The sequence below is a fragment of the Lemur catta genome, chromosome 1 (assembly GCF_020740605.2).
Source record: "Lemur catta isolate mLemCat1 chromosome 1, mLemCat1.pri, whole genome shotgun sequence".
NCBI lineage: Eukaryota > Metazoa > Chordata > Mammalia > Primates > Lemuridae > Lemur > Lemur catta.
This window is the reverse complement of record NC_059128.1, coordinates 133,732,721-133,750,747: the sequence shown is the minus strand read 5'-3', so window position 1 is coordinate 133,750,747 and position 18,027 is coordinate 133,732,721. Positions and strand designations below refer to the sequence as shown.

Below are 18,027 nucleotides of genomic sequence, written 5' to 3'. Positions count from 1 at the left end.
GAAAATAAAAACTGAACTTCAAAGCTTTAGCTGGTTCTTTGTGTTGGCTCTTCCTATATGGACGTCTTACTATGCTACGGCATATAAAAAAAATGTGATGTTTAGTTTTAGGTACAGAATGGAGAGACAGATTACTCCAAATAAGGAAATGTAACTGTGAGATGTTGAAAGAGTGAAGAAGAAAGAGAAGATGGCAGTAAACAATGACCTGAAAGGACTTGGCCAGGATAAAAAACTCCCCTTGGAGGATAAATGGCTGTTAGATTTTAGGACAGCATTGTCTAACATCCAAATTAAAGCTGCCCTTTGTCTATGTCTCACTCTATTCCAGAAGCTATAAGAGTTACAAGAGTCATGTTTGTTCCCAAGCCTCTTAGACTCCTTTTGGGGAAACAAAGCTTCTGCCTTATACATCAGGCTGGTGGCACTTGTGAGTTTCCAGTGACATGATCCAGTGAGAAAAGACAGCCTCTAGCAGAGCCAAGAGCAATGGCTGGGATGCTGGCTGCAACACTGATCAGGAGAGCATGAGGCCCTGGACATCCAAGGAAATTTTAAGGGAGAAATTCTGAAAGTACTTGGGGATTGGAGCTTGAGAACCACTTTATTTAGGTATTAGAGGGTAGCCCCAAAATGCCCAAGGACCTCATATCATCTGGGTTACCCATGTGGCTCCCTGAGCACAGCTTTTTGAATCTGAAAAATCAGGGAACTGGATTATACAATCTCTTCCAGATATAACATTCTAGGATTCTATGGAGTGCAAAAACATATGGCGCAGACAATAAATACTGTAATGAGGAGGGAGAAATTAATTTGAACTGGGGTAAATGCAGAAAGGTCCAAGGAGCTGGTAGAATTTCAGATATCATTTGAAGAAATAGGTAAAATGGGACAGATTGAGGTCAGGAGGAAGGATATTCAAATGGGAAAATGACACTAGAAAGGTTTAAAATGGGAATAAATGTGTATTTATGGTGGATAAAATATTAGCTTAACCAAATAGAAAATATACAATAGAAAACAGAAATAATATTGAATAATAAGGAAAGATAAGAATTCAGCAAATGACCTATACCTTTTCTGACTCTTTATAGAGGATAATCAACACAGTTCAGAAGGAAAAGAATTGTGACTCTAGAAGTTTATATCTAGCTAGGTTATCATTCATGTGTTTAGGCATTCACAAACTCAAAAAGTGTATCAACCATACATTCTAAAACAATTATTCAGGCAAGATCTCCAGCCAAAACTGGGGAGGGCCAACATATAAAAACAACACTGGTGGATCAATAAATACAGTTAAAATATACTTTGCTGTTAAACTTACTAAATGTTGATAATGATGTTGTGAATCAAAATGCAATTTTTAAGAGAGGATTCCTGAAGTAATGATACATTACAATAAAAAAATAATAGTGACTTGGAATTAAAATTTAGACTTTTTCCAACTAAATGGGTAAAGGAAACTTTTGGTTAAAAAAATGGGAGTGTTTCCCAGCTATTATTTATTTTTACATTAATACAAAAATGAAGTTAAAGTATGTATAAAGAACAGGCTACCGATAAGCAACAGAAGTTCCTCGTTACCAGAAGGAAAGCATAACAAAGGAAAATAATTCAATTCAGAAAAAGAAAAACAATACAAAAGAAATACAACATGAAAATATAGCAAAGAAAAATAAAAACATCAAATAAAATGATAGCAATTAAATCAAATATATCAATGATCAAAATAAACATCAATAGAGTAAATAAATCTCCACTAAAGGCTGTCAGATTGGATTAAAAAACAAAGATCTGTTCTGTTTTTTATAGATTTTTTTTCTGCTTTATTTTCCAAAAAATCAATTCAGATCTCTCTGACCAACATATAGAGCACTTCTAGTACCTCTGAGGATTTCTCACACTCCTTCACCAAACCTCCCCACCTCCATGAGAGAGAACCATTATTCTGACTTTTAAAACATCAATTCATGGTGCCTGTTCTTGAACTTCGTATAAATGGAATCATATAACATGCATTCATTCATGACTAGCTTCTTTAGCTCAGCACAATGCCTTTGAGATTCATTCACATTTTTGCTTGTACAGCTAAGTCCTATTTTTTATGTTATGTTGTATTCCACTGTATGAATATACCAGTTTGGGTGCTTTCCTTTCCAGTTTGGGGTAGTCATGAATAAAGCTGCAGTGAATATTCCTGTCCATGTCTTTTTATGGATATATGCATTGATTTCTCTTGGGTATATGCCTAGTAATGGAATTGATGAGTCATAGGTAGGCAGATATTTCCCTTTCATAGATACCGTTGGACAGTTTTCCCAAGTGGTTTTATCAATTTACATTTCTACCAGCTATAAATGAGAATTCCAGTCATTCTACATCCTCACCAACAATTAATATTATCAGTCTTTTAAATTTGCCTTTTTGATCATATTCTGCTTTTCATAGTTATTGTAGTTGGAAAAATGCCAGCTGCCACCCACTCCTACTATATCCCAGAAGCGGAGGTGTTCTCATTGCTTTTGAGAGTTCTCTCTCTTTTACTAATTCTGACCCAATAGCATCTATCATTCAGCTTCGTCTTCTGCTGTTCTTCTTGATATCCCATTGATTTTTCGCTGCCTACTCACAGATGAGTTTCCTTTTGTCCCCACGGTGTACAGGCTCTGAGAGTTTCCTGAAAGGCATAGCTTGAGTTTTCAGCTACTCCCACTACACCTATTCTCCAGTTTCATTTAGTCTAGTTACTTCCTTTACTTTCTCTCACTTTATCAGCTACCTCATTTCTTCATTTTGTTCACTAAACTGCTTAAATTTTATGATCTGTTATTCTAATAACACTTCTGCTAAACCCTAACCCCCTTGTCTTTCTGTCTTTTCATCAAATCAATCTTATGAAACCCAAACCATGAACGAACACTAGTATTTGCTTTCTCTACATTTGCACCCAAGTGTCCAACCATCCTCCGAGAATGTTAAACTACAGGAAAATTAGTATTACTAGAAATTCATGATCAACAACTTTAGAAGGGCCTCACTGCAAACGATGTTCTACGTTTCTCTTGTGAACTTGATTTCCCCTTCTCCTCAAAAATTATTTTAAACCTTTCTACTATCCTTGAACATTTAGCACTCCTACCTCTCCCTTTTTCTCCTGCTCACCCAGCAAAACTTGCAGAGAAAATAAAGTGATCAGATGGAAACTTCCTCAGCTTCTAACTTGCATATTCAAATCTACCTATAGCTATACATTTCTTCTATTACATTAGAGAAAATATTTCTCCCACTACCTAAAGTCAATCCCTAATATGTGCTTTGGATTTTTAACGCATTCACCTTAATTCACTTGGTCATGCGATAAACATTTATTCAACCCTTAATAAGCGCCAGTCAACTTCTCCCTATCAGCTGAATTTTCCCATTACTTGTTTTGAATCCACTTTACACAGGGCCAATTTAGATTTAATACAATGCACCTATTTTAAATGTAAGTGTGATGGGCTTTGAGAAATGTATACAACTGTATAACCAACTACTCCCAACAGTCTGTGAAACTTCCTGTGCCCCAGAACATTCTCTCCTCCCTCTTTACCACTGATTCTCCTTCCCAGGTCTGGTCCCAGGCAAGCACTCGTCTGCTTTCTTTTACTCCAGATGAGTTCTGCCTGCCCTAGGATTTAGCATTAATAAAATTATTACACAGGTTCCCTTTATCTATAGCTTCTTTCATTTGGCAGAATGTTTTGGAGATTCATCCACATTGTCCCATGATCAGCAGTTCATTCCTTTTTACTGCTGAGTAGTACTCCCTGGTATGAATAGATCACAATTTCTGTATCCATTCAACTGCTGATGGACTTTCAGCTTGTTTCAGTTTGGGACCAGTATGTATAAAGCTGCAAGGAGCATTATTATACAAGTCTTCTTCTAGACCAATGTTTTCATTAAGCTTGAGTAAATACCTAGGAGTAAAATTTCTGGCTTGTCTGGCAAGTGCATGTTTAACTTTCCAAGAAAATACAATTTTTTTTTTCCAAAGTAGTTTTATCATTTGCATTCCCACCAGCAACATATCTGTATCCAGCATAGTACTTTATCTCTTCATTTATTTAGGTTTTCCCTAATTTATCTCAGCAATGTTTTATAGTTTTCAACATATGGATGTTGCTTTTACTTTGTCAAACTTATGTCTGAACATGTCATTGCTTTTTATGCTATTGCATAGCTTTTTTTCCCTTCATGTATTTTAAACTGCATTATTAGGTGAACAACATTTAGGATCATTAAAAATGAACCTTTTAATCATTATACTATGTCCATTTTTTTCTCTGGTAATATTCTTTGTCCTGTAAATGTAATATATTTTGTCAGGCATTAACATAGGCCCTTCAGCTCGCATGGTATATATCTTTTACTTTTAATCTATGTGTATCTTTATATTTAAAGGAGGTTCTTATAGAAAGCTTAGAGTTGAGTCTCACTTTTTTATTTGATTTGACAATCTCTCCCTTTTTATTGGAATATTAGATAATTTATATCCAATGTAGTTATTGACATGGTTGAGCTTTAATTGACCATCTTGCTATTTGTTCTTACTTTGTCACACTTGTTCCCTGTTCATTTTCTTCTGTCTTCTTCTGGGTAATTGAATTTTTTAAATATCCTATTTTATCTCCTCTGTTGGCTTATCAACTAATTTTTCTTCTGGGTGACATTTGCCTTCTTTGCATATCTCATAATTTTTTATTAGATATTGGACATTGTGAAAATTATGTAGTTGAGTGTCTATACTAGATTCTTTTCAGGGGCAGGGGAGGGAAGGGTATTCTCTTACAGGGTATTGAATTTTGTTCTGCCAGGCAGTTATCTTACTTACAGACCAGCTTGATTTATTTAAGGTCTGTGTTTAAGCTTTTATTAGGGCAGGTCTAGGAAAGCCTTTACTGCAGGGCTAGTTTAGCTGTACTGCTACTAAGGTATGACCCTTCTGGGGATTCTACTGTCTCCAATGTTCAGTAAGACTCTCCATGCTTTCTGATCAAATGACAAAGCCTTTCAGACCTGTGTGTGCTCCAAAAATGATTCAGCTTACAGTTCCTGAGAGTTGTTCATGCATGTTCTTTGCCACATGGAGTTTCACCGTGTACAGCTTAGAATTCAAAGAGTCAAGAGGACCATTAACCAGATTTCTGGAGCTATTTCTCCATGTTGTTCTCCTCTTTTTGCTACTCTGCCTTGCAAATTCCAGCCACCTTATCCTCCCTGATACTCTGATTTCTCAAAACTCTCTTATTTTAAAACAAAACCAAACTTTCCTTAGACATTAATCACCCTCCACACAGCATACTCTCCTTCCTTCCCTTTCATAGTCAAAAATCTTATGAATATTTACTTTTCCCCATTTTCTCATTCTCACTCCCTGCTGCACATATGCAATTTGACTTTCACCCTCATTAACTCACCAAGATAGTTCTCATTAAGGCCACCATCTGTGACCACCATGTCACATGTCACCTACCTCTTCTTGATAGTTTTATTTCATTTCTAAAGAATTAAAATAATAAAATAATACTTGAAACTATAGAAGGGTATGGCTTATTTAATTGTCAGGCCTCCATCTCTCTGGATAAATTTTTTATTGTTTTATTCATGATAGCGTGGGTGTTGAAAATCCTTAGGCAGGTTGGCTTGCTTTCTTTTCCTTTCTTTCCTTTTCTTTTCTTTTCTTTTCTTTTCTTTTCTTTCTTTTTTCTTCTTTCCTTCCTTCCTTTCTTCCTTCCTTCCTTCCCTCCCTCCCTCCCTCCTTTCTCTTTCTCCACAGCTATATTCTTCTGAACTTCTCTGTCAGGGCACTGAGCAACTGCATTGTTTCTTCGACTTACGTGTCTACTTCAGTATGTTGTACTATCACCTACTCAGCTGCTCAGGCCTAAAATCTTGAAAGATCTCTCAACTCCTCTCTTTCTCACACTCCTGTACAATCCATCAGCAAACTCTATCAGCTGCACCTCCGACATGGACCCTCACCTGGGCCACCTCTCACCTTCCTCACAGTCACCTCCTGGTCCCAGCTGCCACTGGGTCTTCACTGCACCACCGTAACAGCCTCCGAGTTGCTCTTCTGGTTTTCACCTTTCTTCCACATTAGTGCTGGAATGATCTTATTTTTCATTTTAAATATAAATCAGATGTTGCTACTCCTCTCCTCAGAGCCTTCCAATGAATTCTTTTTGCATATTGGGAAAAAAATCCAACTGCCTTAACATAGCCTAAAAGGCCCTATGTGACTGCCAGCATGCACCACCTTTGTGGGCCCTACTTCTCCTTGCTTAGGGCTTAGCTACTGTGCTCTGCTGGGCTGTTATCCCAGACATTAGCACGGGACACTCCTCATTTCATGTCAGTGGTTTTCAAATGTGACCCCACCAGGAAGGCCTGCCCTGGCCCAGAGTCTACTTCAGTAGTTGAGTCACTCTCCACACCACAGCCCACTTTATTTTTCTTCCTAGATCTTATCACTACCTGATGTATATCGTAATTTGTCAATTGACTGTTTCTCTCACTATCATGTAAGCTGCCTTGGGGCCTGAACTTTGTTTTGCCCCCATCTTTATGCCCAGGATGTGGAAGAACACTTGCATGTGGCATGCACTCAATATTTGTCCAGTAAATTAATGGATTTCTGCAGGCAAACAACCATATTTTTTCTCTGTCTCCATTACCTAAGAACAATACCTGGGATTTGGAAATATTCAATAAATGCCTGGAAAGGAATGAATTCAAGTGCCTCTGGGAACTTTTTTAATGCTTATAGTCTCTCAGTGCCTTAACTGTGTACTGTCTGCTCACGTCCAGAAAGAAGGTTCTAAATCTGAGGTTGGTGATGGAGCCATCAGTGGGCTTTGGGAGTATGTTCTCCCTCTGGAATTGCATGCAAAGGATCTGGAGTGCATTTTTGTGGGGAGAGGGTCCACAGTTCCCATCCTGTTTTCATAAGGCTCCCCAGCTGCCCACCAAACCCCTGCAAACCACAGCCTCAGATGGTCTTCATCACCCTGGCATTCCCTGACATTCCAGCTGGTCACCTTCCCTACCAACCCACACTCAGAAGCGATTTCCTTTCCATTTCAGACCTTTCATCTCAGAGACCTCTAATGTTTCAATATTTTTAAAGCTGGTGTTATAAGCATGTGAATAAACACACGATGGTTAAGCATGGGTATGTTGTGATCTCCACAGAGTGACCACAAGTCTCAAAGGAGTAGAGTGCATGAAAATACATTTCAACAAAAGCTACAGTAAATATCATGTAAGCTCTCTTCAATGATTTAGAAAACACTTGAGTATTTTGCCATGTCTTCCAGTCATCACTAAGAAAAAGGTCGTATAAGGTACAAGAAGCTTAAAGGGAAGCTTGAGTCTGTGAGAGTCACTATCTAAGCTGCTGAAGGAGGGGAAATACCAATGTTTGGCAGAGAAAGGAGAGACTTGGTGTGACATTTGTTTCTCCTGCAGAGCCCACAGCATTACAGTAATTTTTTATTAAAAAGGTGCTGAGAATACAATGATAGCTATAACAGAATGCCACATGACTAAATAAATAATACTGTGCTGTAATTACATATCCCATCTGCTTTCTCGTGAGGAAGTCACAGTCACCAACAAGCTTGTTGAGAAATTACAATTTCACACTCTATATAAAATAAATGATAAGACAAAATTTTTACAAAAAAAATAAACGGAAGGGGAAAGCATCTTGGCTAAGCTTTGAATTTCAGGCCCAGTCAATTAAAGAGGCCATGGATTTACAGAGATGTCTTTATACCTCTGTGACGGAAATAGAACTGTCTAGAATAGTGCTGCCCAGTAGAATTTCAGTGATGGAAATGCTGATTCTGTGCTGTCCAATACGACAGTCACAGGCCACAGGTGGCTCTTGAGCACTGGAAATGTAACTAATGTGAATGGGAAATTGTCTTTTCCCTCTTTAATTATTAATTTTAATTATTATAAATCTAAATTTCAATAACCACATGTGGGTAGTGGCTACTATATTAGACAGCACAGGTCTAAAAAAATATAAAAGGATAAAGTTGAACTCAGTGAAAACAGGTCAGGGTAGTTGAGTGATGTTCATGTGCCAATAAGCGCAAATAAAAGAGTTTTTGAAGTTTCTGTTTGAACATGTTTACCCCAACACTGGTCTCAGATCATGAGAAAAGGAGAGAGATAAACAGAAGGAAGTAAACAGCATTCATCTGATAGAAACTTTTAGTAGAGAATATCTAGACATTAGTAAAAATCTGATAAAAAGTCGAAAGGTTAAAATGAAAATAGCTAAAATGGCCTTTAGTTTATTTTATAACCTGAATCAAAGTAGCAAACTTTCAGAGGAAAGAAAGTAAACTGACAGTTATCTACACTGTTTTACATATGTATATTATTTATGAATTTATATTTTTATTAATTCCTGGTGCTTTGTTTATCTGTGATGGGGAGAAATGTGAGAGAATAAGTCCCCATGAGTCTTCATTTATTTAAAAAAAATCCACGGCAGTGTTGTCAGTCCATGACAAAGAATTAAAGGATGAGTTCTGAGATTGATGAAGAAGGTCTGGGAAAACAAGCCCCAGGAGACATTCCCACTCTCAAAGGAGTTGGATCTGGTTGTCCAGGTGAGAGATCATGTTCTACTATTTCCTGTTGCTCTGATTCAATACTCATCATGCTTAGCTTCACATGCGCTAAGCATGTAACTAGGGCTAGAAAGTACTGATTTATTAACATAAATGTTCAGTTAACTTGATACTTAATCACTAAGATTCTGGGGTCAGGTCACAGTCTCTTGTGAGTTTAGATACTGCGGATTTGTCCACTGAAGCTCAATCACCTATGAAAATACTAAGAGAATATAATTTCCATGTTTGCAAACTCAAAGACCTGACCTCGAATCATGACGGCCACACACCTAGGCCTCTGGGACCTTTAGTGCCAGCTGGTCCTCCACAGCCGAAATCCCTGCCTCCCTTCCACAGTTCACACGAATTTGTGCGGTTCTGTAGAAGGATGAACAGCACCCTCAACCACATAGTTAATAATAACAACATTTGCTAAGTTCTTACATAGTGCCAGGCCCTATCCTAAGCATCTTACATGCATATAACCTTACTTCGCTGCTGTGTGTAGGTATTCCTATGAACTAAGTCCTCACGTGGTACACAAAGGTTAGGAAATTTGCCCAGGGTCATAGAAGGCATGAGTGGATGAGGGAGTGAGGACTCAAACTCAGGCAGCACAGCCCCATGGCTGACACTCTTAGTCACTGAACATCTTGTCTTATACTAAATATTGCCTAGTAGGGTCGTTTTTGTTAGGAATTCTTGTATGCAATCATTCCACAGTAAGTTTGCCTTTTATTAAAGCATAACAAACAACCTTTCAGTCAGACCTGTAAATGGTTTGGGAAGGCAGTTTACAGTTGTCCTGGTCATTTAAGCCATATCTTTTCTATATCTAGGCATCTTTGTAGCCAGTGTCTCCTTTATGAGAAGGAAATGTAGATCAATAAACCATATACATGCATATACAAATGGATGTTATGACAAATGAGAATATTGAGAAAAGCAGAGGGAGCTTTTTGTTTGAATCATATTACCAAACACTCTTCTTGCTGTCTCTATTACCCATCTTAACCAGTAGACAAAAGACTGATAAAAATTAAAATCTTTGGAAACAATGTTTTTAGGAAACACATAAGAAGCAAATTACCATTAGTGACAGAGAAAACTTTATTTTCTTCAGTAGTTATATATCCCTCTTTAAATCTGGTTTTCATTTACAATTTATAGAACAAACCCTTCATAGACTTTGAAGAGGTATACCCTGGAACAAGTACCAAGTTAAGATACTGTAAATTGTGGCATTCTGCTTTGAAATATTAGAATTTATAAGGTAGAAAAAGCTTTGATATTTTAACACCACTCTATCAGCTTTATTTAGGTAAGGTCAGAGTAGGGGATGGATGGCAGGCTCTTGGGAAAGGCAAAATGAATATTCGGGGACCACTGGCAAATGTTACACATGCCTTTAGCTACCCCCGAGGCTGTTACAAACTGATGAAGCAAGAGCTGTTTTGTTAATGCGAGGATTGTGTGCCTCAAGTCCCCAATTGTGTCCCCAAGAATTAGAGTACAGAGGGCAATACCAGCAACACACTAGAAAGTTATAGAGAGTAAATCAGACAAGTGTATCTAGTGTTTTTTAGCCCCTTAATTCTAATCTTAATCAGAATGTGTTTGCCAAGTACTGTGTTCATGAGTCCATTAATGCTAATAAGATGCCAATAATGCTATTTGGCAGCAAAAAGTAGGGTAATGCAAACCTAGGATGCAATAGAAAAATAAGAGAATCTGCAACACTTTAGGAACATCTCCAAAGGAAAGCAGCCAGAACGATGAAGCATCGTGAGACCACAGTGGAAATCTCTGCAAAGCCTTCCTGGACCTGGGCATACAGGCACTTCTATAGCTTTCATTCCCAACTGTATGGAAGTATCACACCTGGGTGGTTGCACGGGTAGGGGTGTGTAAGTGTGTGGGTGTGAAACAGTCCAGAGGATTCCCATCATAACAGATCTTATTTACCAAGTGCTATGGGCCAGGCACTAAGAACTTTACGTAATTTATTTTGTTTTACTTCATACAACAACCCAAATGAGTCAGATATCACAATTCCCATTTAAGACATAAAGACAAACTGAAATAACTCAGCCAAATTTGGCAACTTGGCCACAATAACAGAGTTGGTGAGAGGCAGAGCTGGCTCAAAGCCCCGGGTCTTAACCACAATGCTCCTAGGCTGGAGGGGAGATTTCAGCAGGAAGCTGTTTCCTCCAAACTTGAAAATCATATTTTATCTCAAGAACTTTCAAAATAAGTTTCAAAACTGAAAATCATCAAAGGTCATTTTTCATTTTTTAATATTTCCTTTTAATGATTGATAAACTTTAAAGAGAGAAGATAAAACCATACTTTTAAAGAGAGAGAAGAGATTTCTGTAGTGGGGGAATGCATTGCTTAGCATTTGGAATAGAAAAATATGATCCCAGACTAGTCTGTCAACAGAACTGGAAAATACAGGACTTCTCATGTTCAAATGGTCATTACCAGAAAACCTCACATGTATATCTAATAGCTATAGTATAACTTCTAGTTATTTTTAGAAATTCACTTGGGTAGTTAACATTAATGAGAGACCTGCAAATGTAAATATAAAGTATTTAAAAGAATAACCCAAACTATTTATTCATTAACTAGGCTATAAACATGCTATCCACACACTGGGAAAGCTAATAATTACTCTCTAATTGTGCTAATTATATAATGACAATGTTGTAAATGTTTGTTTATATAATGTTAGATTTCTCTGACTAATCTTATCATTAGTCAGATTTTGGACTTCTGCCACCATGTATTCATGTATATACTGGTACATGCCAAACTGTCTGAACAATTTATTCATAAAACTGGTTGTTAAAGTGCTACTAGTATTCACATCAGAAACTTACCACATCCTTAGGAGGAGGTTCTACTTCCTTCTTTATCTTTTTACCCATCCTGGAAAAAGATGCAATAAATGGTTAAAGTGTCATTTGTGCATTATATGTGTACAAATCTCATGTTATCTATGCTCTTGGAGGAGGTTTATTTCCTCCTTTAAATTTTTACCTCTTAAAAGACATGCAATACATGTGAAAATTATTGCACATGTACAAATATACTACTTACATCCCATTCCCATTTCAAATGATACAATTTTACAGGAATTTATTGATGAGATTGCTGAGCATTAGTGCTGGCTTTCAGTTTGGAAAGGAGGTGAATATATTGGTGATATAACTTTTACTTACATAACAGTTATTATATAACAATTGTTTACCATGCTTATAGCTCACTTATGTTGGACTCGAGAGACTTAACCCAATTTACTTTTGGAATCTACAAGAATATTTGTGCTACAAAGTCAGGGATTTTTGTCTGTTTTCTTGCACTGCACTATCCTAAGCACCTACAACAGTGTCTGGTACATACTAGGCATTCAAGATTTATAAAAATCATTAACTCGATTTTTCCTGGGAGTAATGATTTTATGAATGGTATACAAGATCTACCAAATCTGAATCAACATCTGTGTAATTTTCCCAGATAACAAAAAGTTTTCTCTAATGTAATCCATAGCTCAATAAAAAAGCAATTGAGAATCTGAAGAGATGTACTCTGGGGAAACCAAGGCTACTCCTTGCAAGACCCTTTTCTTGCATGACCCTATGTCTGCGTGGAAAAAAGTCAAAGGAATAATATATATACATGGCTGACATACCACAGAGAAGTAGCTCCACCTGGGTACAGAGAACTTCCCAAGATATTGATGCCTGTTACAATAACCCAAGAAATCTTTCTAGTTTTCTCTAATGAGAGTTTGTGCGATTATGTTTGGCATCAGAGCAATCTCAGACGGTCTAGCCTCACTGCAAGGAAATTACCATAGTCTCAAGAGAAACCCTGGGAAGTAGAAAATCCTTGGAGAGAATCTACAATGTCAGTTAGTTCAAATTGCTTGTCAAGGGTCAAAGCATCTCCTAGAATTAGTGACACTGACAGGAATTTATCACATACATTAAAAAACCACATGTTCATGGAAACTCACTGGGACTTTGGAAAGGTACCTACCTACTCCAGGTCCCCAACTTCAGACCACATTACTTTTAAGATCTTTGAGGGCCTGGGCAAGCTTAGTCAAACTATATCCAATATATTAAAATGTTAAAATGTACCCATATCCCCCATTAAATGTAATTTTCACCATACTTTTTTTTTTTGAAATTTACATTTGAAATCATTCAGCAATCAGTATGCACACCTGCAAATTCTTGCAAAATGAGAAAACTGTTTTCAGATGTAATAAAATTTTAACATTAATAAAAACATTTAATTAACATTAATTTTCCAATTTTCTTTTCATATTTTAGAGCCAATATTTCTTTTTTCAAATCTCAGACATCTTTCATAGGTGCTTAAAAAGTGCACAGGCGGGACTTGTGCCTATAATGTTTCAGGCAGACACACAGAAACTATTCTGGACAAATGAGAATCTATCTTATAATTAATTAATCTCTAGGAAAAAGTGAGTTCATAGTGCTCTAAAACCAATTCCAAGATACAGCAGCCTTTGATTTACAAAAGAATTCTTTATGAATAATATTCAAGAAGCAATTAAATTACACCTCCATAAAGTTGTTTTAAATCATCTGAGTTTTCACTCAGAAACTAATTTTTCCTGTTTCAGGATAGGGTTTTTGTGCAATTGTATAATGAAGAGTGCAGAGGTGGGAACAGGCTAAACACATGGAGTTGTAATGATAGAACCCGTCCTAGGCAATACCGTGAACATAGAAACGTGTGTTTTATCACCATATTGAGTGCAATCGTTAGAGGGGGAAGAGAGTAAAGAGCTAACATAGGCCAGGGACAATGAGCCTCAGAGATGCTCCTGACCTTTTTTTCCTTCTAATGGTAATACATTTTGTTATAGAGAATTTGGAAGACAAAGAATGTTACAATGAATAAAATAAAAATCACACAAAGATGAGCTCTTGATATAGTTTCTTTTTGTGTGTTTTCTAAAGTGATTTTACCATCCTGCCTAACTTTCTATCTTCTTTTCTCACCTTCCCTTCCTGGAACCATTTTCCTACTAAATTCTTAAATGAATGGACAAGTCCATGAAATCCCCGTCTCCATTTCTCGCTCCAATCACCTCCAGTGGAGCAGCATAACTTGCCCTTTAAAATAATATTTTTAAATCCATGATTTATCTAGTCAGTCTCTGATTGTTGGACATTTGTTTTTAATGTTCTGAATTATGGACAGAGCTGCAAAGAATATCCCTGGACACAAAACTTTCATCCACACCCCCAACTGTTTCTTTAGGATAAATGTCTAGCAGTAAATTAACTGGGTGAAAAGCTACGGACGGAGGTCAGGGTATTGGATATGCAAATAAGGCTGCTTTAAATATGCATCTTCTTGAATACTGGAGCCATATTTTTTACAATTATTGAGAAAACACGAGTTTATTGATCATTTGTATTTCTCCTTCGTGAATGTTCAGCCTACGGTTTGAAATATTTTCGAGTGGGGAGATCGGCTTTGAGAAATCGAAGCCACCTGAGCTGCTCATGGCCAACTGACAGAACCTTAGACCCTCAGATCCCCTCTTGGGGCCTCAGTTTTGTCGCCTGTTAAATGGCAGGTGGCTGGGAGGCTCAGGAAGCCCACCCCGACCCCGTCTAACCCTGCGGGCGCGGGACAGGGACTGACAACCTCTAACAAGGTGACCCCTCAGCGGCCCCAGCAGTCCCAGCCGCACGGCACCTTGTCCTTCCCCAGATTTTGCTCGGGCCTCTGCCCCGGGCCGTCCACCCCGCGGGGGCGCGCGTGCAGTCGCTGGCCTGTCTTTACCTGCCGGGAGGTCCCGCGGAGCAGGAGCTCCCCAGACCCAGCAAACTGTGCCGCTGCCGCCGGCGCCCGCCTCAGGGCCCTTGTTGTCCCTGGTTGCTAGGCGACGTCGCGCCGCGCCTGCGCACCTCCGCCCTGGGAGCCCGCGTCCGGCTGCTGGAGGCGCCTATTGCCCAGACCGCGGGCGGCGCTAAGTGCCAGAGGAGCCAAACGGGTCCTCAGTTCCCCGAGCCCAGTGAGTGCTTGGGAGCAGAATTGACTGGGTATCTTCCTCTTCCTAGTCGTAAGGGCCAACCAGGTGACAGCTGGAGATCAGGGGGCAGTTCAGCCTCAGTTTCTGGCCCGCGGACCGGCCCTGGGTTCAATACTCTGAGACGCTGTTGCGTTCTCCCCCAGGGCCTCAGCCGGCGTCTCTGTGCAGAGCGCGCCCAAGTCGCCACCTCCTGCCCGGACTCCAGCTTTCTGTGCACTAGGCTGTCCTGTCTGTCCCCACAGAATTTATCATGGCCCTTTAAAAGCCCCCCTTCTTCCTCCCCGCTCCCCTTTCTGCCATTCTTCCTAATCGCCTGGATGCAGAAGGCGATCGTTTCCTTTCTTCCTCCCCTGCCTCCTCACAAAAGTCATCGTTTAAGTTGTCTCTTGGCCGCCTACGGTTTGTTCCTGCCTGTTCTCTCTCCTGTATCCTCACTGTCACTTCAATCCAGCTCCTCAGTTTTGGGCCTTCTAGCAGATGACTTCAGTGTCTTGCTCCTTCCAGTTCTTTCTGCATACCACAGGCAAACCAACCTTCCGGAAGCCATTGCTCCAGTCTTGTCACTCCCCTACTCGAATGTCAGTGGCTTCCTAAGATAAACTTTAAAAACATTCAGTTGTCCAGGCTGTGTGTCCCATCTCTATTCCACCTATGTGACCTTATTTCCAACTGCTCTCTACTACCCAAACCCCCGCCAAACTCACCGTGCCCCCCAAATTTTCCATACTTTTCTCCTATAGATTTTTGCTGGCTCTGTTCGTCATTTCATTTTTTTTCTTTCTTCTTTTTTTTTTTTTTATTTCAGCTTGGTTTCCCTGATCGTCATTTCATTTTTAGCAAATATTTATTAAGCACCCACCATTTTTCAGGTCATGTGCAACGCCAGGAATATTCTTTCTTTTCTACTTATGAAGTCCAGCTCAAATGCCGTCTTCATAAAATACTCTTTGATTGCCCTGAGCAAAAATTCTCGCCCACTCCCCCTTACACTTTGCAAACTCCAGCTCCCACCTGTCTCTGTTGGTCCCCCAGCCCTAAGAGTGTTAGATGCTTCTTACAATGGCTACTTTAATATATCTTCATGTTCTCTTCACGCTTTTTAAATTACTTGATAAACAGCCTTATACCTATTTAACAATTCTTTATATTGAATTTTCTATGGTCAAATATCTGTTGGGATTTCTGTCTCCTGATTGGACCTTGAATAATATACACCTGTGCCATCAGCCTCCCCCTTTCTTCTAGATTTTTCCTGTCCATATATAAATACAGTGAAGTCTCTCTCATGCCACATATAAAAAACAAAAAACCTCCTTTTTGATCCTGTTTCTCCTTCTAGCTGTCATTCTATTGTCCTCTTTCTATTCTTGATCATGATTTTCCAAAAAGGTACCCTGCATTAGATACAACCACATTGTTAACTTCCCACTCACTCTTCCTGCTGTAGTGATGTGTTTTTGTCCCGGCACTAAACCTATCCAAATCCATTGGATGTTTCTTAGTCTTCATATAACTCTCTTGATGATACTTCATTCTTGAAACTCCTTCCTTGATTTCCTTAATCTTCCTCCTACTTTCATGACCATTATTTAAGGTCTTTGCTATGCAGCCTTAAATGTCAATATTTCCCAGGGATCTGTCACTGCCTCTCTTTTAACACTATATGCTTTTCTAGGATGATACTTATATTTGTGACTTCAACTATCTCATTTATATCCCCATAAGACTCCAACACTGAACTCTAGGCTCATATATCCATCCACTGGCTGGACAGCTCCACCTGGATGTCCATAAGCACCTCAGACATCAACACTACCCACCTAAACTCATCATTTTCTCAGTATAGTCATGTGTTTCTGTTTATTAAGGGGTATAAACACCTACTTAGATACACAAACAGACCATCAAGTCTGAGAGTCATCTAGACTTCTCCTTCACATAGGGTCAATTATTGGATTCCCCTAAAAGTCTCTTGAATTTATTTGCACCTTTCCATTCCCATAACTCAAGTACAGAATGTCACCATCCTTTACCTGAATGCATCTAACAAGCTTTCTGACAGGTCTCCGTCCTCTAGCCTCATCCTAGTTTCAATTCATTTTCTCCTAGATGATCAAAGTATCTCTGTAAGGTACAAATCTAATTTGTCTCTCTCCTTGCTGGCCCTGGTGGCTCTACCACATACATGAGGAAATGCAACAAGATTCTTAAATTGGCATTCAAGATCCTCCTTGTTCTGACTGTCTCCTTCCTACTGCAATAGCGTCTCTCATCGCTCAAAAAAATAGCAAACTGCTCATCATTCTCCAAGAACCATGACATTTTATGCCCTTCACTCCCATAATCAGCCAGAAAACCACTTACTCACCTTTCAAAACATATCTCAGTCATGATTTTTCCAGAAAGTCTTCATTGGTTTCTTCAGACAGAAACATTTCTCACTTTGTGCTATTGCTGTACCTTACACTTGCTCTATTTATTATTTTTACATGATATTATAATTTATTTGTTTATGTATGTGTCTCCCCACCTAGGCTGTTTCTAACTGTTCTTCAAATAACTGATGTTTGTTGAATACTCACTAGAAACCAGGCAATTATGAAGTTGTTAAAGTGCATTGTTAAATCCCCACCATAACCCTATGAGGTATAAATAAAGTAGTTAGCATAAGGTCACTCCACTAATAAATGGTAGAGTCAAGACTTGAACCAAGGTTGGCTTGACTTCATAGCCGTGCTCTGAACCAATACATCATACCACCCCATCTTGAAAATGCAGTGTTATAACAAGTTGTAGTGCATTTTTATAAAATAATTAAAACTACTGTTTTGATTCTTTTTTTATATAGATTTAGTCCTTACTGAGTATGTCTATTTTTTTTTAGTCATGTTTCTTTTAACATATACACTTGGATGCATTTTTGACAAAGATTTACAGTTGTGTAACCACCACCACAACGAATTTTCAGAACATTGCCATCATCCCAAATTTCTCTCATGCCCTTTTGAAGTCAAACCTCTCTCTCCACCCCACTTTCCTGGGAACAACTGATCTGTTTCCTCTTCCTATAATTTTGCCTTTTCTAGAATGTCTCATAAATGGAATCACATAATATGCTGGCTTTTGTGTCCAGCTTCTTTAATTATACTTCTAAAAGTATAATGCTTTTGAGATTGGTCCATGGTGTTGCGCGTATCAGTAGCTTGTCTCTGTTTATTGCTGGGTAGTATTGCACTGCATAGATGCACAAAC

The 18,027-nt window shown here is 38.7% G+C and overlaps 1 protein-coding gene across 2 annotated transcripts in view; it reads right to left on the bottom strand.

Annotated features, from left to right (window-relative positions):
• ARMC3 (armadillo repeat containing 3) overlaps positions 1–14,595 on the bottom strand; it is an 81,436-nt gene extending 66,841 nt beyond the window's left edge. For both annotated transcript variants that reach the window (XM_045534782.1, XM_045534790.1), the window contains exons 1-2: positions 14,526–14,595; positions 11,573–11,621 (exon numbers count right to left, since the gene is read on the bottom strand). In XM_045534782.1, the coding sequence (XP_045390738.1) occupies positions 11,573–11,620 (48 nt within the window). In that variant the 5' untranslated portion in view covers position 11,621; positions 14,526–14,595. The remainder of the gene's footprint in view (positions 1–11,572; positions 11,622–14,525) is intronic.
• Between the last annotated feature and the right edge of the window lie 3,432 nt (positions 14,596–18,027).